This window comes from Sciurus carolinensis, chromosome 10 (genome assembly GCF_902686445.1).
Source record: "Sciurus carolinensis chromosome 10, mSciCar1.2, whole genome shotgun sequence".
In the NCBI taxonomy this organism is placed as follows: Eukaryota; Metazoa; Chordata; class Mammalia; order Rodentia; family Sciuridae; genus Sciurus; species Sciurus carolinensis.
In genome coordinates, this window is record NC_062222.1 from 101,757,379 (window position 1) to 101,785,127 (window position 27,749).

Sequence of the window (27,749 nt, forward strand, 5' to 3'; positions counted from 1 at the left end):
TTGAAAACAGCTCTGAAGAAGCACAGTCACTACTACACATCATAAAGCAGGTACAGAGGTTTTACATTCACAGAGTATGATACAGTACTGTTCTATATCTATAATACTAGAGGATATAATTATAAAGGCAATAATGTGAGACTTGATTCTACTTCCAGCAGAGGGCCCAAAGGATGATATGACACAGCTCTGTAAATAAATGTACTTCCTTAGAATTTCCTTTCATTGGTAGCACAGTTCCAAGAACTCACTCTCTTCATGAGCATCAGCTAAAATCCATTAAAAAAAAAAAAAGTCAGGAATAAAAACCAAAAAAAGCAAAACAATCACTGGATTTGTACAAAGGTGACCAAGTGGAGGCAAGCAAGACTCAACCTAACTAGCATTTTACCAAATCTGTCATGTTGGAATGGTGAGCACTCCATGGAAGAAAGGAGATGCCAAATAGCACTTCTAAGCTTCAGACCCCAGGCAAAACAGGGCATCATTTCAAACAGAGGCAATTGCCAAATACTGCTCATTCAGATATGCTCGAGGGTACTGATGTCAATATTTAATCATCTGCTCGCTCATTCAGGAAGAAGGGGAGATCAGTTACTACTGTAATTTGTGTTCAGCTCAATCATCATGTTGCAAAAATAGCCAGCTGCCATAATAAAAAATAAGGCTCCTCTCTCCAGCACCAGCTATCTTCAGCTTTGCACCTCCAAGCCTACGAACGCCATAACCATATCTAACGAACAGAAGGGAGCATCTTATCACCATTTCTTTGTTCTTAGAGTCTTCAAACTCCTCTCTTCTATTACTTCATAAAATATAGAATAGGTTGTTGTAAATTGTAGTCATCCATGATGCTACAGAATGTGAGAACTTAGAGGGAGGTTGGATAATGGGAGCCAAAGACTTTTGATAATGAGTTGTCATCCATTTGGGATGTTTATAGTGAAGAGGTGCCCACCACCAGTTGTATGAGATACTGGAGGATAAACAAGCGCCTGGAATTCAGGAGACTGGTTATTGACCACTGGACTCCTGGTCCTCAACAGTCGAGTAGAATGATCTTCAAATGAAGATCTCATTCTCATCTTTTTCGTTTATTCTTGCTATTCCCTCTACGTGACGCAAGGTAAAATTCTCATTCCTTCTGCGCCACTAAAATTCTGCCCATCTTCCCTGATTCTTCTTCAGCCTTATACAACCTATTTTTGTACTTATTTTAAATAAGGGAAAAGAGAATACATTTAATGAAATTGACCAAACTCTGTTACATGCCTATAACAATGAAGCCCACTATGCCATATAATTACAATTCACCAATAAAATATTAAAATAAAGAAATAAAATTATTTTTAATTCCTCAGGGAAAAAAGAAACCTAGTTAGTTTCTTCTAATATAGCTCTAATATAGTTCTTCACCTATATGAGTTTAGAACATTTTACAGGTATTTTTTTTGAGGTGTAATTTATATACCATAAGTTTCACTTATTGACTTTTAGTAAATTGATGAGTTGTGCGAACATCACTACAATCCAACTCTATAATTTTTCCCTCTCCCTTCAAATTTCCTTCACACCCATCTGCAGTCAGTCTCCATCTTAATCCTTCCAGACACCAGTAACCATTTCTCTGAATTCTGTCTCCATAAATTTGTTTTTTTTTTTTTCTGGATTTCATGAATGGGTTATATGACATGTAGTCTGGTTTCTTTCACTTAGCATAACATTTTGAGGTTCCTTAATAACCGTCACATGTATCAGTGGTTTGATTCTTTTGGTCTCTGGATAGTAATTCCATTGCATGAGCATATTACATTTGTTGTCCGTTCATCAGTTGGTGAGCATTGGATTTTTTCCAGTTTGGGGGTATTTTGAATAATGCTGCTATGAACACTCAAGTCTTTTTGTAGATATGTTTTAATTTCTCTTGGATAGACTCTTAAGAGTAGAATCAATGAATTAGTTGTGTGGTAAGCTGTCAAACTGTTTTCTAAAGTGGTATTATTATTTTATACTCTCACTAGCAATGTACAAGAGTTTCAGTTTCTCAAACTCCTTGCCTGTATCTTGGCATTATCTGCCTTTCTGATTAGAATCATGTTAGAGAATGTGTAGTAGTGTCTTATTGTGGTTTAAGTTTACTTCTCTTTAATGACTAATAACATTGACTACATTTTCTATTCTTTTTTTAATATTTTTATTTTTCATGGACTGCATTTTGATTCATTGTACACAAATGGGGTACATGATTTCCTTTCTATGGTTGTGCACGATGTAGATTCATACCATTCATGTAATCATAGATGTACATAGGGTAATGATGTCTGTCTCAGTCCACCATTTTTCATACCCCCTCATTTCCCTCTACGTAATCTAAAGTGCCTCCATTTTTCTTTCTTATTAATCATTTCTATATCCTTCACAAAGATTTTCTTTTCAAGTCTTTCGCCCACTTGTCATTGGGTTGTTGTTGTCTCATTAGTGAGTGTTACAGTTCTATGTGTACTCTGGATATAAGTCCTTTATCACATACATGATTTGCAGGTATTTTTCTAGCATGTGGTTTGTCTTCTCATTTTCTTAATGGGATTTTTGAATTACTGTGCTTTTGGTGTCATATCTAGAAATTCTTTGCCTAATCCAAAGTTAGAAAGATTTTTCCCATTTTCTTCCAGAAGCTCCATGATTTCACTCTTACTTTTAAGCCTGTGATCTGTTTTGAGTTTTGAGTTAGTTTTAGTGTATGATTTGAGGTGAAAGTCAGTGTTGGTTTTTGTTTGTTTGCATATTTGGTATCTAATTGTCCTAGCACAATATATTAAAAAGAACATTCTTTTCCCATTGAATCATCTTGGCATCTTACACATATTATTTTACTAAAATGTTTTCCAAAACCCTGTAAAGTGGCTGATATTTTCCCAACTCCAAACTAACACACTAACAGTTCCACAACTAACAGATGTTAGAACCAGGTTAGGAGTTCAGGTCTACCTAAGTAGATGATGTTATCTTCTATTAAAACTTAGAAACTTATTTCCCTGCAGGTACTTGATTTCAATATTAAACTACAAACTTCCTAAGATTACATATCACTTATTCTCATCTTGTCACTATTCCCGTAGGACAGTGTTTATTTATTTGAGGATCATGTTATGAAACACCTAGAACTTAAGTAGTGATGTTTAAGCAAAAGAAGTAACAAGTATGTAATCTAGTAGCATATTTTTTCTATTATGTTTACGTTTACCATTGACTAACCTAGACTTTTACTCTAAATGAAACACTTTTAGGAGCAAACTGCTCATCCTCTCTCCCATTAAAGTCCTTCACTCTGCACAAACATAAACATGAATTTCATTAGAAACCATGGTGAAATGAGCATGACCCTTCTCTTCTTCTTTCAAGGAGTGACATAATGTGGAAGTCACCTTCAGAAGGTGATAGAGTACTTGACTCAGGACCCTGAGGGTCTTAGTCCTGGTTCTACAGTCTCTTGTTCAGTGACCTTGAGCAAGACATTGGACCTCTCTGTGCCATAATCTTCTCATCTGTAAAACAATAGGTGTGGACTAGTTTATCATTATGGTTCCCGTCCAATGATGGACTTTGGTTAAGTACAGCTCCATTATAACATCTGCATGGCCCTGGTAACACACCAGTAGCTTCTCTTATTTGCAGACTGCAGTGAGGATCTGTTTCGCTGTCACACAGGCAAATGCCTTAATTACAGCTTTGTGTGTGATGGATATGATGACTGCGGGGATCTGAGTGATGAGCAAAACTGTGGTAAGTAGCATTGTTTCCCTAAAGGTTTTAATTACAAATCATAGACATTTATAACCAAGAACTTGTAGCTCACTCTTTGTTAATATGATTAGCAAGTTAAATTATAAAATGGCTGGTTTCTTGTCATTTCTAGAAGGAAGAGTCTTGTTCAATCAATCATGTGTATAAATGTAATACTTCTTGCATAAACGGTTCTGTTAAGGAAATGTTAATGAAATGGGCTGGAAAGATGGGTAAAAGTTGCTAAAATGTTCATATGTTTTCCTCTGTGTCACTGTTTTCTTTTTCTTCTGATTAGAGCCAGTGTCATGTTTGGATCCTGAGATCTTGAGCAAAACTTTAGAGGCAGATTGCAAAGTATTGGATGTAACCAAAGATTTATCCTGTATTTGATTCCTAAGCACCATTCCTTGTGTAGAAACCTCTCCCCGGGTTAGGATAGCATATTTGTTTCAGCCACATATGCTGATAGTCTTGTCTTTTAAAGAACCCATCTTTTAAAGAGCCATGTTCAATTCTGAATGCCATCTCATAAATTTAAACCAGCAAAATTACTCTTGCTTATTTACCTTTTTGGTTTTGTAATTAACTTCAGAATTTTGAGGTAATATTTTACTGATTGACTAAACTAGGAACTTTGAACTAAAGGGCAACTTGAGATAAGAATGGACAATGAGAAAATGATATGAGCCAGTATTCAGTGTTAGAGTATGTTGAAAAGAATGTTGGAAAAGGACCTGGAATATGATCAGAGGAATATCTTGAAGTGATGGGGGTCAGAAATAGCTCTATGCTAGGAAAGTGGGCAGTTTCTGGGAGCATCATCTAACATCTCCCTTACTGTATTTATTAAGATATTGAAAAACTGGACTGTGAGTATAGCTCAGTGGGAGAGCACTTTCCTAACATGCATGAGGCCCTGGGTTCAGTCTCCAGCACCACACACACAAATTGAAATATATGTGTGTGTACAAATAATACCATGGGTAACTAGATAGATATGGGTTGTCTCTTGGGTCTGACTAGACTTCAGACAAAGGGGAGAGAGAATTGCAATTATACACATCATAGAATTTACAGTTTCAAGAGGACTTAGAGATCTCTAGTCCAATCCCTTTTTTTTCCAGTGGAATAAGTGGAAAAATGTGGGAGTGGGGCAGTTCATGTAGCTTGGTGGCTGAATAGCTTAGTAGAGAGGGACAGAGTTAGTGGGTGAAAAAGAATGCTCCTGCTACTTATCATAAGGCTTCTGAAGATAGGATGTCATAAAGTTTGTGCCCTCAAGCTGACGGTTGTTTTCATCTAATGGCAGTGATTATGATTCCCCTTAGACTGGTCTCTGCCCTGGCTCCTTGACTTTAGTGGTCTGGACTTGCGTGTTTTCTGGTTTCTACCCAAGCATTTCATCTTTTGCGTGTTTCTTCTTTTCTCTACCCTATGTCTTCTACATACTTTCCTTCACTGCTCCAAAATACCCACCAAGACTGGTGGTCTCTCAGGAGTCTATGACATGGGCTCTGTTAATGAAGACTTACAGGATACTTTCCCAGAGTAAATCTGCTATTCATGAATCTGCATACATCTTTCAATGGTTTGCTTATATTTAGGTCAGAATATATCTCATTGCAAAGCGGCCCACTAATTCTGCCCTTTGAGAGAGGAAACATCACTTAGTGATCTTCCCCTCCCCAAGGAATGTGTAGATTAGGGCAAAGTTTAAATCTAAGTTGAAAAGAATCATGAAAACAATAACATTTTGCATTGCTTGCCCAGCAGTTCTTTCAAATATGGGTTATATATTAAGATAGTCCAACAGGAAACTTAAGCTGAGCATCAGGAGAGAAGACATAAGGAGACACTTGCCTTCCCAATTCAGCAGTGAGATAACTTATGATACTTTGAGAAATGAGAGAATAATCACAGATCCATCCAATCAGCTCTCTGTGCCATGAAGTACAAATCAGAATGTGGTTAATTTGAGTCAATATAAAATTCACAAATTGCCCATAAGGAAAGAAGACAAAAGAGAACAACAATAAGAACAGACCCAGGGTCCTGGCAAAGCAGGGCAGAGTTGTAACTCATCTGAGAAGCAGGCAAGTCTCCCGCCATGGTGATGTGCGCCCCGGGCTCATGGTTGGTGGGAGGTGCTTTTTTAATTGTGTCAGACTCATCCTAGATTTCTGAGGTATTGGGGCAGTGGGAATAGGTTCTCTTGAATTGGAACTGCAAGCCACCCAATTCTGTGTTTTTCATGCTGTTTCTCTCTGTCTTCATGCATTTTTCTTTCCTCCAGACTGCAATTCTACAAAGGAGCATCGCTGTGGGGACGGGCGCTGCATTGTGGCCGAGTGGGTGTGTGATGGTGACCATGACTGTGTGGACAAGTCCGATGAGGTCAATTGCTGTGAGTTCCCTGAGGATTCTCATTTTGCTTACTTTTGTTCAAGGTTGAGGACTATACTCAAGTTTCACTCTCTATCTAGCATTCCAGGGGAAAGATTCTTATACTCTGGTTATAACCTAGAGAGGTAGCAATCAAGGGGTTCATGCCAACAGCAACATGGTGTGTCAGACTTCACACCTCTCTCCCCTAAACCACAAACTTGATTTGACTGATCTGGCAAGCAGGCATCTGTTTTCTCTCTCATCGCTCTTGTCTCCTTTATGTGTCTATGACTTTGTCAAAGGTAATGCTCTTCCTAGAGTCCAGCGGGTCTTATTTCTGCAAACACTATATGAGCCCCGAAACTTCCCTGTAGGAGCCTCCAAACATGATTTTGGGGCCACTTAGGGGAGCACATGGGAAGAACTGCCAGAGAGAAGAGAGCCTGTAATATTCCTACAGACACACAGATTACATGACAGTAATGATCATTTTACAGCCTGTTGTGTTTCTGGGTGAGTGAAAATTTCAGATAGCTGTTACATTACCAACCCAGTAACAAGTTTTTTCCTCCTTCCCAGAAAATATCCTATCCCTAGCAGGCAATACTAAATATGACTGGATTATAGTAGTTTTGTATTAAAAGAGAACACAGTTGACCTGAAAGAGTTAATATGATGTAATTCATGGATATTTTAACTAGTTAAGCTTTTTTTCACCTTTTGCTGTCTAATAAAAGTACAAAGAGTTGATATACAGATGCCCCTTGAGATGGGTAGGGCTTTGGCTCCAGGACCCTGGGTGGCTACCAAAATCTGTGGATGCTCAAGCCCCTTATATAAGAAGCTTTAACTTTTGCATATAATCTATGTACATGCTTCTATATACTTTAAATCACCACAAGATTACTTATAATACCCAATATAATGTAAATGTAAATAGTTGTTATACTATATTATTTTTGTTTAAGGAATAAGTACAAGAAAAAAATCTCTACATGTTCAGTATAGGATAGCTTTTCTTCCTGAGTATTTTAAATCTGTGGTTGGTTGAATCTGTGAATGCAGAATCCAGGGATACTGTGTATGAAGTTGAATATTTAACTGACTTATAACTTGAGGCAAAAACAGAAATTTGAATAACAGTTTTAATTTGGGCATAAGAAAATTTTGAAAAAAGGTTCACAAACAAAGTTGTGCAGCTTTCCTCTGCCCTGTGTTGATTTTAAAGTCAAGCATCGACTGAACCCCTCCTCAGTGAACCAGTGGAGCAGAGTGGGCTGTATGCAGATGATCTGGGGACAGCAAGGACACAACCCAAGATGCATGGGTTTCTGGTGCCCTAATAAATGTTTGGCATAGAAGTTAGAGAAACTACAGGAATCACAAAGCTAATGGCTACCAGATCTTCCCTTTCAAATATCAGATGTCATGAACAAGTATGGAAATAAAGTGTTCCTTGTATGTTAGGTACTATGAGAGTTCCTTCACATATATTATTGGTAGTATCACCACTATCATTTTTGAAAATAATCCCACACTTCTCAAGAAAAAGTGAACGTTTTGCAAGTACCCTTTAAAAAGGAAGGCAAAGTCCTAGAAAGAAAACTGTCCATTCCAAAAATGCTTGGCATTTCAACAGCCGTTGATTGATCCATTTGTGTATGCAGAACACTTGGTTCCTCTGTGCTGCCTGGTCGGTGGGTATCATTTATGTGGTCTGCAGACTGAAAGAAGAGTTAATGAATCAGTGAGTATTGTTCTGGTCTTTCCTAGCCTGTCACAGCCAGGGTCTGGTGGAGTGCAGAAATGGACAGTGTATCCCCAGCTCTTTCCAGTGCGACGGAGACGAGGACTGCAAGGACGGGAGTGATGAGGAGAACTGCGGTGACAGTGAGTGTGTCCCAAGCCCCTGGGACATTTCTTCATTGGTGGACTTTTCCTTGGGAACAAAGTAAAACATCTGAAAATTATTTAGTGCTTACAAAGGATTTCCACATAAATCTTTCAGACTGCCTCAGTGGTCCTCATTGCCCCGGGCAGTCAGGAAACCACTCCTTGTGGTAAATACAGTGTTCAAAGGACAGAAGCTGAAAGTCATTCCTAAGGGGGAAAGGTTGAGGTCAAACAACATGGTCAGATTTAGCTAGCTGTGTCACAGGGAGAGCCATGAGAAAGAGGAAGGTTTAGTGCATAGCATCCAATTAAATGAGATTAGATTCCAATTAGAAAAAAAATTGGCTCCTGAAATTAAATGGAACGGCTTCCTAAAATAACCAGGTTCAGGAGAAGCAGCTTAATGTTTCACATTACCAAGCAATAAACTTGAATATCCTTTAAAAAGGTATTGCAATATCTAAGTGGGAAACTTAAAAAGAAAAAGAAATCAAATAAGTTGGTTTTTAAATGTGACCATTTCTGCCAGAAAAGAAAATTCCACCTTGATTGTTTTAAGTCTGGTGTATATGCAAGCGTCTCAATATGCAGCTGTTGGGAATATCCCAAAACTTACCCATCACCATATGGTCTTTTAGGATACAGGAATAGCCTAGGTGTTAGGAGTGTGGTTACTGCATTCCTGGTTTCAAGTCCTGGTTCTACCACTTACTATCCAGTGGTCTTTGGGCAAGTTACTTCACCCTTCTGTGTCTGAGTTTCTGTGTTTCTAAACTCCAATAGTGTTAATTACTTTGTAGGGTTGATGCTTAGTGAGAATGGAATAAGTGTAGGCTCTTATTCATAGTTAAAGCATTTATTGGGCTGTGCATATCCATAATCAGCTAATGAGACTGGACACTGTAGATGTGTAGATAAACTAGTTTCATCATAAAGAAAAGTGAGTATTAGGATAGCTTCAATGAAGGAGCATTCAAGGCCTAAAGGGTGAACTTTGGAAGCACAGGTTTATTACCTGAAGATAATATATAAAGAGAGTTTTGTTTTACCAGTTTTAAAATTCCAACCGAAATCCTTTACTAGGCATGAGTTATTGTGTGCATCTCAACCTAGAACTTGCCTTTGGATCACATTGTTCTTTCTCTACCTATAATTAAATTATTTCTATGCGATTCTAAATGTTCCAAAGTTATGTTGTATATTTCACTATGAATTGGCAGGATTTGTAGATTATTTCCTTACATGTATGAAATGGCATAAAATCACATTATAAAATGAATAGAAAAAGTAACATCTTAGTACCTTTATATTATTTACTATGATGAATTCAACTTAAAAAATGCTTATCATGGTGCCAATATGGGGACGTCCCCTGGGAATTCAGGGGCAAACAAAACAGCTGATGGAGATAAGAGGCTCCTGGGAGACAGACACATGCTACAAATAAATATGTAAGTCAGTGTCTAAATGTGAAATAACATGGGCTACACAGGAAAACATGGTACGCATGCCCTGGCAGGGCCCTCAGACAAAGCCTCCTGAGGAGGAGATCCTGGAGCTCAGATCTGGAGAATGTGTGGCGTTAACCAAGAGGAGAAGGACTGGAAAAGCATTTCAGACACATGGCACCGGGTGACTAAAAGTCCTGAAGCGGGAAGGAGCAAGGCATGTTTAGGGTACAGAGAGAAGGCGACTGTAATCAGAGAGCTGAGGATGGAGGAGGTCTTGGACTGCATAACAGCCGTCATCCTGGAGTACAGGGTTGTTCTGCAAGATGGCAGGGAGTGGGGCGGGATGGGGGTTGGGGCGGGGTAATCAGGGCCCACTACTCCCAAGGCTTTGGGCCCTGTTGAAGATTTAGGCCTTGAGAAACCTTCCAGGCTCTGATTCTGTTTGCCTGTCTACTCTTCCTCATTCCCCACAGTGGTTGAGGAGTCAGTGACTTCATCCTTTGCAAGTTTTGCTTTTCTTCTTGGAAAACCCTTCATTCCCTGTCATCACGACCTACCCCATTCTATCTGGTAAACTCCTTTGAAAAACTTCCCCTACTCCCCTTGTCTGCTTCAACTGCCCTATATATGGATCATTGGTAAAGCAATGGCCAGACAGCATCGTGAGGCATGGGTTGAGACAGCACCCCTATTAGAGTAGGATCTACTTCACAGAGGCTGTCATGCTCCTCTGCCATTCCATGTGCAGTGCCTACCTTGTCACATAACCTCGTCACACAGTAGGCATTTAATATTTGCTGAAATAATGAATGATCAATGTCCTAAAATTTGCCTAGGAGCTTAAGCTTATGGAAATTGTCCAGTCTTGCTTTGAGAGAAAAAAAAAGTTAACCTGCTAACTTTAAAAAATCAAACAGCAACATCTCTTTTCCACATGGCAGTCATATATAGCATTGCACAGTAGAGAGCCTGGCAAGAAGAAGGGTTCCAGTATAATAAACATTGTCTTAGAATTATAGATAAGACTATATATACATGCATACCATTATTAATGCTGAAAAGTGCCTTGCAGAGTTTTCCAGATTCCACATGACATGTCTAAAAGTAATTGACCATAATAATGAGGGAGAAATGAAAAGAGAAAGGGCAGTAATTTATTACCTTATCCACTTAATCTACAAATGACGAGGAAATCAATGGTAAGAGCAGTTTCCTCTCTACATACCTTAAGGAAAAGCCATTAGAGCTGTTGTTCATTTGGGAACAAGAAACCCAGGTCATCTCACTAGGCTGAGGGTGCTCTTCAAGGTCATAGTGACAATATGGATAACAGCTGCAAGAGACTTTACCATGACAGAGAACCCTCCTGTACTGGTGTTGGCGCTCAACTTAATATTAGGGAATTTTCCTTAGACCAGAGTTGGGAGCAAATGAGCTTTTCAAGTAATGCCACTCTATATTTAGAATTTCAAGATCTTCATATTGCTTTCCATTCCTGAAATCACTTGAATTTTATTTTGTAATCAAGTATAGAAACTTATATAAAAATACAACTATTTTTTCCATTAGAAGTAACAACCACCTATTGTTAGTGTGGTGTGTGTGTATGTGTTTTATTTCTTCATTCCTGCAGAATCCTCTTGGAATAAATTATTGTATTTAGTTGCCAGGAAAATGAGTCCAGATAGTACCTATTTCACATGTGTTCAATATTTTGGGAGAAATGGGAAGGAAATTAAAGTTGTGTCATTCCTTGACTCCACCAGGTGTTCTTGACCCTTCAGATGCTAGTGTGAGGAATGTAGAGACGGTGAAAGCCACTGTGTCTTTCTCCCTCTGCAGGTCAGACTCCATGTCAAGAAGGAGACCAAAGATGCCTCTACAGTTCTTGCCTTGACTCTTGTGGTGGCAGCTCTGTGTGTGACCCAGACAGCAGTCTGAGTAACTGTAGTAAGTATAACAGCTGACAGATGCAATCCCAAGGACAGGGCTGCCCCCAGCCTTTTCTTTCTGCATTGACATGAAACTACTAATGTCTGGAATCTCTCCAAGAAAGTATATTTATTTGCTTTTTCTTCTTATAAAGGTTGTATGTGGTAGCAGAAAGAAACAAAATGGTCTTAATTAACTTAAATCAGAAACAAATGTGTCATTGTGAATGGACTATAAATCCACATTGCCTAATATCATTACCATCACTTTTCAACTTGACATCAACTCCCATATATTATTTCCTTGGCTCCATCTGTGGGCAGATGTTATCTTTCTTCCTTTTTAAAGCACAGCTTCAAAAATGGAAACTTTAGCCAAGAAACAAATGGGAAGTTCTTCGAAACAGCCACATAAAACTTTGGCAGTCCATTCATTTAATAAATTTATTCTCACCTTTCCACAAACTTCAGTGACCTATAATGGTTTTGGAACCATCATGTTAATTTGTTTCAGTGACAATGTAATAGCTCCAAATGGTGGAAGCAGGTGGTGCAGTCTAAATTGGCTTCTAGGAGGAGGAAGTACTTGGGGGAAGACATAATGGAGCAGAAGAAAACACTGATTTTCATGGAAAATTTTGAATGAATCAGAAAATTTCCAATGACTGATTCTAGAATTGATTTCTTACTTCTGGGCCCGATTGTCTTATTACACTCACTTTCTTCAATTTTGATAATTAAATGTTTGCCTCATCTTCATCTTGGGCTAGAAGTTTAGAACCAGGTCAACCAGCTTTCCTTTGGTAAGACAGAATTTCCTGTTAACACATATCATCTCAGTTGAGGCTACTGGAAGTTGCAGGCTGATGGGCTCAGGGCCTTGGGTCTGCCAAAGTTTTCACCTGGCCCTGTGGCTGTCAGGGAGTCTCAAGGTGAAGCAAGTAGACTGGTAAGGGATTTGAGGAGGGCAGCCAATTGAAAACTCAGACTGACAGGACTTCTGTTTTCATGGGCATGTAATGACCAACTGAAAGCACAGCTCAGCCCTCCTGACTGAGGTACTCGTGTGGGGATGGTTTTTCCTATGTGTTAGACTAGTTTTCTGTTGCTAATAATGCTATACCACAAACTAGGTTGGTTAGTTATTTTGGCTCAAGGTTGTTGTCTGAGGCTAAGGGGGGACCACATCTAATGACCTGATACCTTTTTGCACAGAGAACCAGAGTGGCCCAGGACTCACATGGAGAGTGACAGAGTACTCTCTCTTCTCTTATGAAGATACTGGTCCTTGATCATAGGGCTCAACTCTGATGATCTTATCTACTCCAAGCACCTCCCAGAGGCCCCACCTCACTATGCCATTGTTAAGTTTCTACCATCTGGAGATTAAGCTCCAACATGAGTTTCAGAGGGACAAACCACAGCACCCTCTGAGGGAATAGTAGTATTAATCTAGCCATTAAGAAGACATATTTACACTGCCATTTTAGAGAACTAAATTGATTTCTATACATATACATGCTTACACATATATGCATACATATGCATATATCCTGTGGAGTCATTGTTTCAATTGTTTCATTTTGCTCATCTCCCAATCTGCTTTGAAACTTTTTCAGAATTATTTCTTTACTTCGTCTTCAATTTGGGATGAATAATTTTGAGGAATGACAGTCATCTCAAAGGCATGTGTTTATTGTTAAAGTTTGGGGGTGGTTTCACATGGAATGGCACTTACTATTCGACTCAAAAGAGTAGAAAGAAAATGTTAGCCTGCGTCAAATTTGGGCAGGGAGTAACTGGATGTGCTATTCTATTTCTCTATATTTAAAGTGCTTCAAAATCTCAATTTTAAAAATGTTGTCACCTGTCAGAAAAAGAAGTTGTAGGAAGGGCAGTTAGATACCTCTGGCTCACACATTCGAACAGCATTTATGATGTGCATACCATGTTTCAGGTACCCACATGGGCACTAGCTCTTTAATGGTGAAGAGGGGAAGGTGCCCTAGCTCCTGGAAGAAACTTTCAATGTAGAAGACTTATTTTTTGTCTTCCCACCCATATATGCTACATTCTTTCTGTCTTCGTGTTCTTCAAGTACAGTTCCCCTAGCCCTCACTGCCTCACCAGCTTCCTCACTCACCATATATATTCTTGCCATATTCTCTGCACATATATTTAGTGAACATTCAAACATCCCCACTTTGTGTGCCAGGTACTGGGTTAGTCCTTGGTCCTCTAATCCTTTTCTTATTAAAAACAGTGTATATGACTCATTTGCAATTGAGAGTCAAGATATTATTTCTTTTCTTCCAAAGAGCCTCAGAATGGGATATGTTGTGGTTTGGATATGATATATTGCAGTTTGGATATGAAGACTTCCCAAAGACTCATGTGTTAAAGATTTGATCCCTAATGCAACAATATTCAGAGGTGGACTCTGGGAAGTAATTGGATCATGAGGGATTTGACCTCATCAGTGGATGAATAATTCGAAGTTACTGTTGGAAACTGTAGGAGGTGGGACCTGTTTGAAGGAAGTAGATCACTGGGGACTATATCTTGTTCATGGCCCCTTCTATTCTCTCTTTGCTTCCTGGCAACCATTAGCTGGGTAATTTTCTTCCACCACACCCTTTTGCCATGATGTTTTTGCCTTAGAGTTACTGGACCAGGGACTGAGACATCTGAAATCATGAGCCAAAATAAATCTTTCCTCGTCTAAGTTGTTTTTCTCAGGTATTGGTCACAGCAATGAAAAACTGACTAATACAGGATATGTATGCTTGGTTCTACGTAAAGATGAACAGAGGCACTCTCCTCTCAGAAAATGCTTCATATACTTGAAAGTGTGATTAATAATTTGAAAATGTTTACTACTGTCAGAAATTATTATTACTTAGCTTCTGAGACACAAGTGAATAGAATTCTCTCCCTCTCTGGTTGATGCCCATGGAGACTATGAGTTTGAAGAAGGTGAATATTCTATCTGATTGAACCAGTCTTGCATTGCAGTTGTTTAGATTCTAGTCCTTAAATTAAGACATTGGTTCTTGCCATCCTGTAAAATTACAAAACTTCCTGGTGACCCCTGGAGATCTTCTGACTGGGTTCTAGTTATCAGTATTTTTGAAATTGCCCAGGTGACTCCAGTATGGAAGAAGGTTAAAATGATATTCTAGTTGGCTGTTTACGACTAGGCTTGCAGGAATATGTGACATTTGTGAAATTGGATTTTTTAAATGTTTTCATATTTCTATGTGTGATTTTCAATAGAGAACATCCACGGCTTTCCTTAGATTCCCCCAAAGCACCTACATTTAATTAAAAAAAAAAAAACCCAAATCTAGAAACCTGAAAATCACATCTCCAATGAGACAGTGTACTAATAGTCTTGAAGTATCATACTCCTCCAGAGGAGTTCGTAGCAGCCTGTGTAACCTCACTCAGTCACAGGCCAGCATCATTAATATCTTTGTGCTTTGCTAGGAGGCAAAATGCAGACCTGCCCTTGCTTTAGTGGGTAGGAGCAGGACTGCTATTTCTCCTCACTCAGGAGTGGAAGAACTAATCCATCACTTCCCCCTTGTGGTGTGTAATCCAGGCAGATGCGGAAACCTGGTAGGAAGAACAGCTCCTGGGCAGTCTCTCCCCTTCTCTGTGCCATGTTCACCATGGCCCTGTGAAGCCAGGTCTGGCTGTTGTGCCCACAGGCATTCGCTCAAGTTATGCACAAGACTCTATCCACCTTCACTTCCGTGTGTTCACTTGTCCATTTTTTCCCTTCAATTTGTAAGGCTCTTATTTAATGTGGAGGCAGAGGAGGAGTTGAACAGTTTTGCTCTGAATAACTTCCTACTGACCTATAATTCCCTGCCCTCTTTTTAAACTCCAATTAAACAGAACATTAACTCAGGGTTGTGGCAAAGAAGCCCAATACCGTAATGGCTAAGAACTCAGTTCTTGGGACCAAAGAATAGACAGGAAGAATGATCTCTTTATAAAAGCATTCCCAATTCGTAAGTGAAAAATAAATGACTGAATTAGGTATTATCATTTGGTGGTACAGTGAGTTAATGGGTCAAGGCATAGAGCATCCATAGCTGCTCACATCACAAAGAGAGGAAAATCAGAAATGATGTGACTTCCTGTGAGTGAACACCACAGCTGACTGTAGTCTTGCCAAAGGAATGAACCTTGGTGAGTCCTCTGGATTTCTCTGCCAGTGTTCAGGAAATTGAGAGGATGCAGAACATCTTTTTTTTTTTTTTGTAAACAAATGGGATGCATGTTGTTTCTCTATTTGTACATGGAGTCAAGGCATACCATTTGTGTAATCATAAATTTACATAGGGTAATGTTGTTTGATTCATTCTGTTATTTTCCCCCTCCCCCTACCCCCCACCCCTCTTTTCCCTCTATACAGTCCTTCCTTCCTCCATTCTTACCACCCTCCTTATCCCTAACCCTAAACGTAACCCTAACCCTAACGCTAACCCCTCCCACCCCCCATTATATGTCCTCATCTGCTTATCAGCGAGATCATTCATCCTTTAGTTTTTTGAGATTGGCTTATCTCACTTAGCATGATATTCTCCAATTTCATCCATTTGCCTGAAAATGATGCAGAACATCTTTAACCTCATCAGGATCATGAGCTCAAACAAATTCAAACTCTGGTACTCTCCACAGGTTAAATCCCTGCATATTTAAATAGTGAAATTATAAAGAAAAGCAAAGAGATTTTAAGAAACTTTAAGACACTTAAAAGATAAGACAAGTTTATAAAATTAGGCAAGCCTAAACTGCAGTACCTGGGGGTAGTGCACACTTATGTAGTAATACTGTAAAGAAGAACAAGGAGGTGATAACTGGGAAACTCATTAGCTACCTTGGGGAGAAAGGAGGTTGAAATAAGATGAGGTATGTGCAAGGATTTCCGGGTATCTGTCAAATTTTGATTTCTTGACCTAGGTAATTGTTATAAGGATGCTCACCTTATAATAACTCATCAGATGATTAGAAATGACAATCATAAAGAGAGGTTTAGAGTTTGAGGCAAAGATGAATCTTTAATATTATGTATGCAGCTGGATGTTGAAGAGTGACATATTTACACGTAGATGACCATTTAATACATGGTTTCCACAAACTTCAGAATCATGATAAGGATGTAACTGACAAGGATGTGAACAATTTCGTTTTTATGTTAAATTTAACAAATCTCGTTTCAAAGTTTGCAAGGTGAAATATCATTAAGACTTCATCATATTTATTTATTTTCAGTGGATATTTGTCAAACCTGATCTGTGTTCAGGACACTGTGCTAGGCACTTGTAACTTGCACTGTAAACAGTACTGTGGTCTTTAAACATTTGGGTGTTTGTGATGTGATCGCCCTCTAGTGGCTACTTCGAATCAGGCTCGTGAGTGAGTCTAATGCTTCCAATGCAAAAGTTTATGGATACCATTAATCACAGATTATGGGATTGATAGGCATCTTGAGAGTTTAACTTGCTCAGCAATCTGTAAAGAATGCTTCATGAAAGGAAAAATAACCACAAGATCCAATCAACCTTATCACACTTAATAAAGATCTCAGGAAAAATATATGATCATTACTTAATCCTTTTATCTTCCTTGGCTCTGAAACACTTAAAAGTTATATCTTATCCGAAATCAAAGTGATGCATTCTTCATATATCAAAAGAGAGAAAAAAATCCATGCAATATATTCTATTAATCATGTAAATGAATACACTGATTGAAAACTTAAACCTTGATGAGGCAGTAGAGGAGGAAAAGACGTGAACAAGCAGGAAAAAGAGAAGCTGCATCAAAAATCTGTGTGAATGGTCTTGTTTTTGTCAAATTATAAGTATGTTAAAGAAAAAGGTAATGAAGGCTGCAGCTTCTGACTGGAAAGGAGACAACAAAGGCAGGCTGAAATTATAGGAACCATATAGTCCTACTTTGATGAAAGCGACTCACAGATCTTAAAGTCTATAAATGTCTGTGTGTGTGTTTAAGTGTGAGTGAGAAGGGCATGCGAGGACCCAAACCTGCCTATTGGCTTTGAGGACAAGTGAGGAGGAAGGGGAGTGGAGGAGATGATGACTGACTTTTTATGCACTTTTTAATTGTTACAAGAAACATGTTTTTTTAAAATCTGAAAATGAAATACTTAAATGTTACTCCTTTTCTTAGTTTGGGCTGATACAACAAATTACCATAGGCTATTGGCAGCAAACATTTATTTCTCACAGTTCTGGAGGCTGAAGTCTGAGATGAGGTCAAGTTCTAGTGAGTCCCCTCTTCTGGATTGCAGATGGCTGACTTCTTACCATGTCCTCATGTTGAAGAAAGAGGACCAGAGACTTCTCTGGGGTCTTTCATAAGGATACTACTTCTATTCATGAAGGCTCTGACCGTATGGCCTAATTACCTTCTAAAGGCCCCACCTTCTAATGCCATCATATTGGGAATTAAGATTTCAACACATGTGCTTTGAGGGAACACAATTGTTGAGTCCATAATGCCCTTCACCAATCAAAGGAAGTGTGACTCTGAATCAACCCCACACCCGCTTGCTCTCCTCTCTCCACCTCATACTCCTCCTCAAGATGATGTCAACTTCACAGTGTTGCATTTTTTCTGTTGTACTTTGTCGACAGTGTTTTCAATCTGGCCTGTGTCATGGCTCTTATAAACATAATATCTGTGGAACCCTTGATTCTTTAAATCAAAGAATCCTGGAGCTGTTTGTTATTTTACCTTAGTCCCTCTTGCTAATCTATTTGTATGCATACCACTTTTTAGTCAAATAATTAAATTCAATTTGAATAATTACTCTTAATAAGACATGAAGTCTTCAGTCTGCCTCAGCTAATTTTACAAAGGCACTCGCTTGATTACCCTTGTCGCTTTGGAAAACATGGCACATTTGCTGACAACACCGAGGGGACAGGAACCCTCTCTACTACATTTCCTCAAACCTGCCCGAAACCATTTACCCTTAAAGGCTTCTTGAGTCACTTTGCTCTTTGAATCCCTTTGGACTCTTATCATTTTGTTCATAACCATAGTCTTAGTAAACTTAGGCTGCCATGACAAAATACCAGAGGCAGGTGGCTTAAACAAAATTTGTGTCTCACAGTTCTGGAGGCTGAAAGTCCAACATCAAGGCACTGGCAGATGTGGTCTCTGGTGAGGGCCTGCTTCCTGATTTGCAGATGGTGGCCTTCTTGCTTATATCTTCACTTGATAGAGAGCAACAGTTCTAGTTTCTTCCTCTTATGAGAACAGTAATCCCATCATGGTGTTCCACCTTCACTGAGACATCATCTGAACCCAACTACCTCCCTAAGGCCTGCCCTAATACTATCACATCAAGGGTAAAACTTTCAATATATGAATTTGGACATGAAGGAGACACAAGCATTCAGTCCATGACAAACTCTATCCTAGCCTATTCACGTCACTCTACAGCTATGAGCACATGTGTCCTTTTTCCTATCACGTCTGTGGAATTCTTCAATGTCTGGGTCATTATTTATCATTATATTTGCATTTGTAGTACCTAAAGTAGTTCCTGACACCTTTTATCTCCTGTTGTCTGTCCTCCATTCTGACACTATATTCTAGGTGAAGTCTCTGAGATCAAAAGATAAAGTTTTATTTCTCAAATATCTCAGGGAAGGGCATTAAATAAAGAGTGAAGCAGAGTCCAATGGTGTATGATAGGAACATGCCTAAGACACTGTGGCACTCAGAAGAGAGTCATTTTGGGAATAAGAGTGGTTGACCAGGAAGACTTGGAAGAGGTGTTTGTTTTGAGTCTTCCAAGCCAAGGAGGGGAGTTAGTTCAGTGGGGACGATGGAAAAGGATCATTCCAGACAGCAGGTGCCATATGCACATAGCAGCTAGAAGCATGACCCCATCTGAGGGAATGATCACAGTGTGTCAAGGAAGGAAAGGAGCAAACAGGGTGTGCATAGGCATGCAAATCTTAAAACACCAGTGTCACAGGGAACAGAATTCATTGCAGTAGAGATCTGTTGGTGACCATAGACTGGAAAATCAGGTTGCAGTTGAAGAGTGAAATAACCTTGAATTTCAAGCTAAAACCTTGGAATTTTTTCTTGATTAGCAAGAATTATCCAACCGATCCCAGCCTCCTCTTGCCCTGAAAAGTTGTAGCCTTTTATTTATGTTTGTTAATCAACAATAAAGTACATAGACAGAAGTTGTCTAATTGCCTATTTAATCAAACTCATTGATTTTTTTTAATGGTTGTGAAGATAATGGGGACTATTATATTTTAGAAGTAATAAATCAGAAGGTGAACTGGAGTGAATAAAAAGAATGAGAGTCATTCTCAGATGAGTCGAGTCAAGGGGAAAATGAGAGACTTTCTAATATGTGCATGCTGGGCTCTGTATCGGTAGCTACAAAGGCAGAAACACTTCTTAGTTCACCATGGTGTTTCATTAACCAATTTATTTATTTTTTTATATTCACAGAAAAATGTTATATACTTCTTGCACTTTGATCTTCAGTACTCTGAAGAAAGAGTAAATTAGACGTTAAGTTTGTTGAGGTAAAAAAGTTGCCTTTACAAGTATAATTTAAAAACTACATATTCTTTTTTTTTGTTGTTGTTTTTGTTAGGTCAGTGTGAACCAATTACCCTGGAACTCTGCATGAATTTGCCCTACAATCATACAAATTATCCAAATTACCTTGGCCACAGGACTCAAAAGGAAGCATCCATCAGCTGGGAGTCCTCTCTCTTTCCAGCACTCGTTCAAACCAACTGTTACAAATACCTCATGTTCTTTGCTTGCACCATTTTAGTACCAAAGTGTGATGTGAACACAGGCCAGCGCATCTCCCCTTGCAGGTAATATGATGGGGTCTTCAACAAGACTCCTAATTTTATGTCCAGAAGAACCAACAGAATGAAGATAGGGTCACGTTCAGACAAAATAAATATTGTTAAAAGACTCTAGATTTAACAAACCATATATTTAAAAAGTGAAGTAGTAGGAATGGTAAAATGAGTTTGTAAGAATCCATGACTCCAGTGAAGGCAGACAGCAAGGAGGTTGTGAACTACCTTTGGTGATAGTCATGCACTTGAATCGAAAGAATCACACACATTTCATTGTAGTGGGCCAAGAAGCATTTTTAAACACGGTGAGTTAGCACAGGAAGGAGGCGTATGTGCCTCTTTCTCTGCCAACATTGATGTGTTGAAAATACTGCATTCTGATAGCACTCAAAAGTTAGAGATATTACACAGGGAGACAGAACAGCAGCCTCACAGCTTGGATGGCGATGGACATCACTGCCATTTTTCTTCTTCTCTAAATAAAGTAAAATAAGGTACGGGAACTGAGAATGTGGCTTGGACTTTTTTTAGGAGTTATAATCTAGAGGTCAAAACTGTTGCTCTGGAGTACATTGTTAGCATTCAAGTTCCAGACCCTAGCTGGTGGAGCCTTAAGGCAAATTCCTCAGTATCTCTGCCTCAGTTCCTTGGTAACATACCACGGTAATAGCTGTTGCGTTGGGTTATTGTGAAATTAAATGAAAGTGCATAAACAGAAAGCCCTTCTGATTGACTGTGAGCCTTGTTACAAGATAGCTATGATGACAGCACAGGAACACAATTGCGTAGTGGAGGTGGTGTTCTTGCCTGATTCCATTGGGTAGAGGTTGTAGCTCAAGAATGTGCCCATAGAAGGAGACTACCACCATCAGCTCTGTTTCCCATCAAGGGTGACTGTGCAGATATGCTTGCCAAAACATGAGCGGTAACTACACAAACCATATGTTTGGATCAGGAGTCACTTAGAACTTCAAGGAAAAGCAATAATATCAATATACTGGACAGATGGGAAAGCAATAAATTAAATGCTAAATACCAAATGGATGACAAAGTAGGGCCATCTATAGAGTCAGAAGAGGAAACAATAAAATTACAGAATGACTTGGGGGTACTTGCTAAATCATACAAAATGGGGAGAATAAAATGTTAGCTTGTGCAAAATAATTCTGAAAATTTCTGTCTAACTGCCTTTTCAAGTATCAACAGAATCGATACCAACTTTGTGTTGAAAAGTCATTTGTAAATCTCATTCTACTTTTGCTAAGTAAGGTCAATGGTGATAGTGAATATTTATTTTTAAAAGTACTTCACGTAGTCTTTGACTTTATTTTCATATGTACATAATTTTTTTTTCTGAATGCAGCATTCTTTGTTGAATGTAAATTACCTTCAGATATAATTTTATAATTTCAGGGTTTGAGTTTCAAATTAAAATGACTAAGGTATTATATTCTGAGATATTATTATTCAGTCAATTTTTGGTGAACTACATTTGGATGCTTTTATTTTGTTTCTTAGATTTTACTTATACAACTTTTATCTTCAGTGGTTAGCAACATAAACTTTATATTTTGATATTTGTTTATAAAATTTTAAGTATTAAGACAGGAGGATATGCTAATAAGCTAATAAAGCAATACTTAGTTGTTTTAGCCAAGACTGTTTATTAATATTAACATTTAACTTTTAAGTTATATGTCTGAAAAAATATTGAACATTGTAGTCATACAGTATATCTAGATACTTGAGGGTCATTATGCTGTCTCTTACTCACAATAGTCTTTTGAGTGAGGTGTGAAACACAACGGTTGCTGCCTATGACTGAGCACCATGCAGATTATGAGAATAGCACCCCCTGGAGTTGTGGTGCTGCATACTCTGTGATTTTCATTTTCTAGAAAAAAGTTGGAAGTGGTAGAGTCAGGTAGTATGCAGTTTTCTATATAAGTTATGAATCCTATGGTTAACTTAAAATAACAGCAGCAATTGAGATATATACATTTGTTGTAAATCTGAAACAAAACTACTTAGTCCAAGAGACAGGTATTAAACACTAACGAACTTCCCATTTTTGCAAACTGAATATTAGAATGCTGTGGCTTCATCCTCACCCCAAATTCTGAAGCCAAACTTTGTTATGCTTTGCTCGTGCAGACTTAAACCTAGACAGTTTCTCTGAATCTTCCTCATTTGATCACTACCTTTTTCCCACCAGTTTCCAGCAAGACTGGATCTGATCTTTCTGTAAGATATGTCCCAATTTATCTAAAAAAATGAGACACTGGTTGAGATTAGTTACACTTACTGGATATCCTTTGTCCAAAATTCTTGGGATCAGAATATCTACATAGACTTTATTGGTTGAATATCCCTAAAATCTGAAAATCCACAATTTGAAATGTTCCAATTTGGATTTTAGAGCAGACTTTGGATTTAGAGATGCTCAATTTGTAGTTTAAAGTTTGACTTTCTTGAGAAGTAAGAATGTATTTAAAATAAATCTGCCTAGTAACTTTCTGTTTATGCCTCTTTTCTTTCTAACTACGTAATTAATTTTAATAATGAAGCCAAAATATGTCCCACCCCCACCCCCAGAAGGTAAGGAAATCTTCTTTGAGACATGCTGATACCTAAAGTTAAATATATCCCAGGCATAAATGAGATAACCTACACAAAGCACCCAGCACAGAGCCTCCTGAGAAATACCGGGGACTTACCAGCTTGGAGTAAAGGATTGGAGTATGTACCTTCTTGAAAGACAAAGAAAGAATGGAAAGGCCAACTAGAGAAGGAAGTCCGCATCTGGGAAAAAGCCTTGTTTCTCTTTTTTAAAATGAAATTTCTTTTGTTGAAAGTATATTGCTGAAACACATTCTGTTTGTAGAGATCATTCTCATTTTGGTTTCCTAAACACCTCTTGTATGTGTGTATGTCTCTGTATTTGCATACGTCACTCCATACATATAGACCCAGATTCTCATCTGATAAAATTAAAACCCTGCATACGTTCCTAACATCTGCCCAAAATAGAATTATTTCTGCCTCTGATATTCTGACTTTCTCGCTCTTTTAGAGCACTGTGTGAGCACTCCAAAGAACGCTGCGAGTCTGTTCTTGGGATTGTGGGCTTACAGTGGCCTGAAGACACAGACTGCAATCAATTTCCAGAGGAAAACTCAGATAATCAAACCTGCCTAATGCCTGATGAAGATGTGGAAGGTTAATTTTTTAAATTAGTTACAGTGGGGCATTTCATGTGGATGAACACATCAGCTACCTTTTGAAGTCTTTCTGGTTTTGGAGGGTGGTGGTGTTGCTTTTCTATTTAGTACTAAGTCAGGCTGCATAGGTGAGTGAATCTATGGACTTGATTTCATTGATGACTTTGGCACTCATCTGTTAGACATTGTCATCATTTAAAAAATCAATGACTTTAAGAAATAAATATAAACTCAGAGATGAGTTTAAAATTTCAGCAGTTTGTAAGCCATACTTCACTCGCAGAGCTGATTGTATGTGGTTGCTACTTCCGTCCTGGGGTCCTGGAGGTAAAGGCGAACATGAAGCCTTGGTTCCTTCAAGTGCAGCGCATTTAGAGGCTGTAGCAATATAGGATTACTAAGTAGAGAAGTGTCATTGAGGACCCGTCTACCATGTGGAAATATTGGGATGTGAAGATGATTTTGACACTCTGAAGGCAGGCTGGCCATTGTTAGGTGGTGCATTTAAAAAGATAATTCATCACTGGAAAGCACGGGCACTAAATTTCTGATTTGGGAAGATGGTACCAAGGATGAAGGAGAAAGATGCTGATTACCAAACGGAAGAGAACCAAGTAAACCTCAGATGTCTTAGCTTTTGGAAGGCCTTCCTGTCTTCAGTAATAGCTGCTCAATGACATCCCACATGTAAATAGATACTTTAGCTCAAGTTTTGGAGTTTCTGTTCATTGAAATTAATATTGTTTTTAACAGAATGCTCACCAAGTCACTTTAAGTGCCACTCAGGAAGATGTGTTCTGGCTTCCAGAAGATGTGATGGCCAGGCTGATTGTGACGATGACAGTGATGAAGAAAACTGTGGTATGTATGTGAATTTAGGAAAAGGCTGCGCTCAGGAACGTAACTGTTCACGTATAGCAGTGAGTCACGACTAGGATCGAATGCTAATGTGTCTGCTTCTTGTATTATTGAACAGCAGAGCATAGATTGATGTGTTTTTCCTGTTACCTCTTGATTTTCTCTAAATTACACTTCTATTTATAACCTTAGTGATATATGTGCAAATACTTAGTAAAAGAAGAAACAGTTCACAGGTATAAGGAATCCTTTTTATTATTAAATTATGAAGCAGAGGTTATATGGTTTTTGGTCAAGATAATAGTATTTTTGTGTGTATTTCCTAGGTTGCCAAATAGGCATCTAGATACATGAAGACAGAGTTCAAACTCCAATGTTCAAATTTAATAGGGACTTATTTTCATGCCCTCCCTTATTTTATCTCTGACAGCAAAGGATAAAACTCTTCATGCTGTTTCTACCATTGAGCTCCAAAATCACCAATGGAAAGGTGAGAAGTGCCAATGGTAATTTGAGTGGAGCCAATTCTCATTTTGTTTCCCTGTAAACTTTGGTTCTTATAAGCTCAGAATGTGCCAGTGAATAGGAGGCAGGCAGTACTTTTAGTAAACAATATTCTAAAATAAAGCAAAATAATTGAAGGACTATCCAAAGACTGCTTTTGTTATGATTATTTAGTTGGTCATACCCCAGAATAAAATTGACACTTTTTTCATTGAAAGCACATGAGGCATTACATCTTTTGAGATCATTTCATTCTTCTGGGCTTTGAGGTATGAAATATAACCTTACTTCCCCGAGTGAAATTTCCTTTGGACCTTTTGGTCTGCACCAAATGTCACAAACAGTCAACTGAAATCCTAATGGCTACTATAAATATGGACAAGTGTATCATCTGAAAAATTACAGCTGTTGGAATGATGGTATGATGACTAGGGCTAATTTTACTAAGGAGGGACATACGGTATTTTGAGAACTTACTCTTGTTTGCTTGTTTGTGTCTTTCTTAAAAGATCAAAATTATTTGAATATATCTATACACATTTATTGATAATGCTTTAGGTTTGTTTGCTTAACAATAACTTTGATGAGTTATCCTATTCTGAGATGCAATTCAAAATGGGTCATCTTAGTTCCCAGAGGTTGCATGGTATTCTGTTGGAGTGGCTAGAACCTAATTAGCAGAAGGAAACTAAATATTACATTTCTTGGCAGATAGCCTTGATGAAAAAGTCTGCATTCTGGAATATCTTATGCAAAAAAGTATTACAGTATAGGACAGGTTTAATTGACCCTAAACTATTGGGTTTCTAGCTAACTGATAAGTTTTCATCGATACTTTAATCACATAATTAAAGGTATACCAAAATTCTAAAATAGTCTCATCTCAAATGTTCAAATTGCTGACAGCATTATTGAGAGCTCTAGTCAAGAAAAAATTTAAAATGGGTAGAAATCAGTGCATTTGGTGTTAAATTGTTCTAAATTTACCAATTTTAGAGAAAATTCTCAGTGAATATTTCAAAGTAAATTACAATAGTTTATGTTCCTCTTTGGGACGTATTCATGCACTTAAATGGACTTGTAGCAGGCTGGGAGGATATCCTGCTTACAATTAAATAAGGAAATTGGATTGACAGAGACCCAAAACAGGACTATTAGTAAGTTTTGTTTGTGTCTGTTTTCATGTGTGCATAGGTATACCATCTGATAATGCAGACACCAGTTCCAGAGAAACTGGGAAATGGGGTTGCACACAAAATTTCACATTTTTCTGATTTGTTCTGTCCATTGGGGTATTAAAGGCACTTAAATGCTCAGGCTTTCCTGAGTAATGTGAGGTTTAACTAGTCTCATGAATTTACATTTCCTCCTAAATTCTAACAACATTATTGAGTTTTCCCCTAGAACAATACTTATTTAATTCAGTTATAAAATATTTGATGTGTTAGAAATTAATGTTACTTTGAACTTCTTTGACACTTTTCTAGCACCTAATCTATGGTGGTGTTATGGTAAGAATGAAAACCACTGTGGATTAGAGTTGAAAGTAAATGTTATTTCTTATTAACATTCTTATTTGTGAGGATACAGTTTAGAAGGTCTTATGCTCCAGAAGATCTATTTTTTCTGGCCTTTTGTCAGTTCATTTCAAATGTTTAGTTCTTCTTACTCTTGAGAGTGGAAGCATTGAATGGTCAAAAGGACTCACACTGTTTTCTTTCATCCTCCCCTAGCTAGCTGTGGGGTTTGTGGTGAGAAAGGCAGGCCTGGAGCTGTGGGATGCTAAGGCCTCTTTCTTGATTTTATTTCCTCTCTGCTGGAATGAGCAGAACTTGCCATTTGGCAGGAGCTGGGTCACAGCAAGCAGGTTTTGGGTCCTTCTCACATCTCCAGAGAATGTCATTGCCAGAGCATTGCTGATGGTGTCTACATTCTCTGCCAGCTGAAAATTCCAAGTAATATCTCCATGAGTTCCTGGAATATATGTCTCTGGGCTAAGAACACTCCAGATAAACAGCCAATGAAGGACTCTATGTGTTTCTTTTGTCTTTGGATGACAAATCACTCTAAATTCAATTTTATTCAATTTTTCATTATGAATTTCTGTTCTGGTGATTTATTCGGAAAACTGTTTTGAATGAAGCTTTGAGGAAAAAAAAACTTTTTTTTTCCTCAAAACTGATTCAAATCAATCATCTATAATTTATTTTTCTAAGTATTTGTACGAAGTCAAATGACAAGTGGCATCTTGGAAAAGACTCCTTATTTGATCACTGCTTTGTGTTCTACTCACCTTTAAATAAATTAAAATTTCCTGGGAACCAGAGGCTTGTTGTTCATTATATAAAGTTCCATTTAAAATACAAATGTGTTGAGGGCCTACCACATGCTAGCTGCTTATCTCAGGCAGGAGTGAAGGACACTCAAAACTGAATGCCATGCCATGTCTTCCTTTATTACCCTCACAACCAGTTGAGGCCGTGGATCTGACTGGAGTGACTGGAATACTGTAGACACTTGGCCTGTTTCATCGGACATGAAATGCACTTCATTTGAGTCAAGTGGCATTATTTATGTCCATCTTGAATGCTTTTTATTGCATTTGCAAATTACAGTTCAAGTTAGGGACATGTGGCCTTGATCTTGTCCGAATTATGCTCACTTTTCATATTAATCAATAAAGTTTCCAACCTTAGATCTCTAACTTCTGTAAAGTATGTCTGTTTGCACCTGGCCCTTGAAACTAGTTTTGTAGATGTTTAGCATGGGAAGAAACTGTCTTTGAGATATCCTCTCAAATTGTAAATTGAAATTACATTTTAAGAT

The 27,749-nt window shown here is 38.2% G+C and overlaps 1 protein-coding gene across 1 annotated transcript in view; it reads left to right on the forward strand.

Moving 5' to 3' along the window:
* The window catches only part of Corin (corin, serine peptidase), a 283,207-nt gene that overhangs the window by 206,227 nt on the left and 49,231 nt on the right, over window positions 1–27,749 (forward strand). The window contains 7 exon segments of the mRNA XM_047567531.1: window positions 3,676–3,783; window positions 6,080–6,190; window positions 7,945–8,061; window positions 11,358–11,465; window positions 20,118–20,349; window positions 23,414–23,559; window positions 24,315–24,422. Of these exon segments, the coding sequence (XP_047423487.1) occupies window positions 3,676–3,783; window positions 6,080–6,190; window positions 7,945–8,061; window positions 11,358–11,465; window positions 20,118–20,349; window positions 23,414–23,559; window positions 24,315–24,422 (930 nt within the window).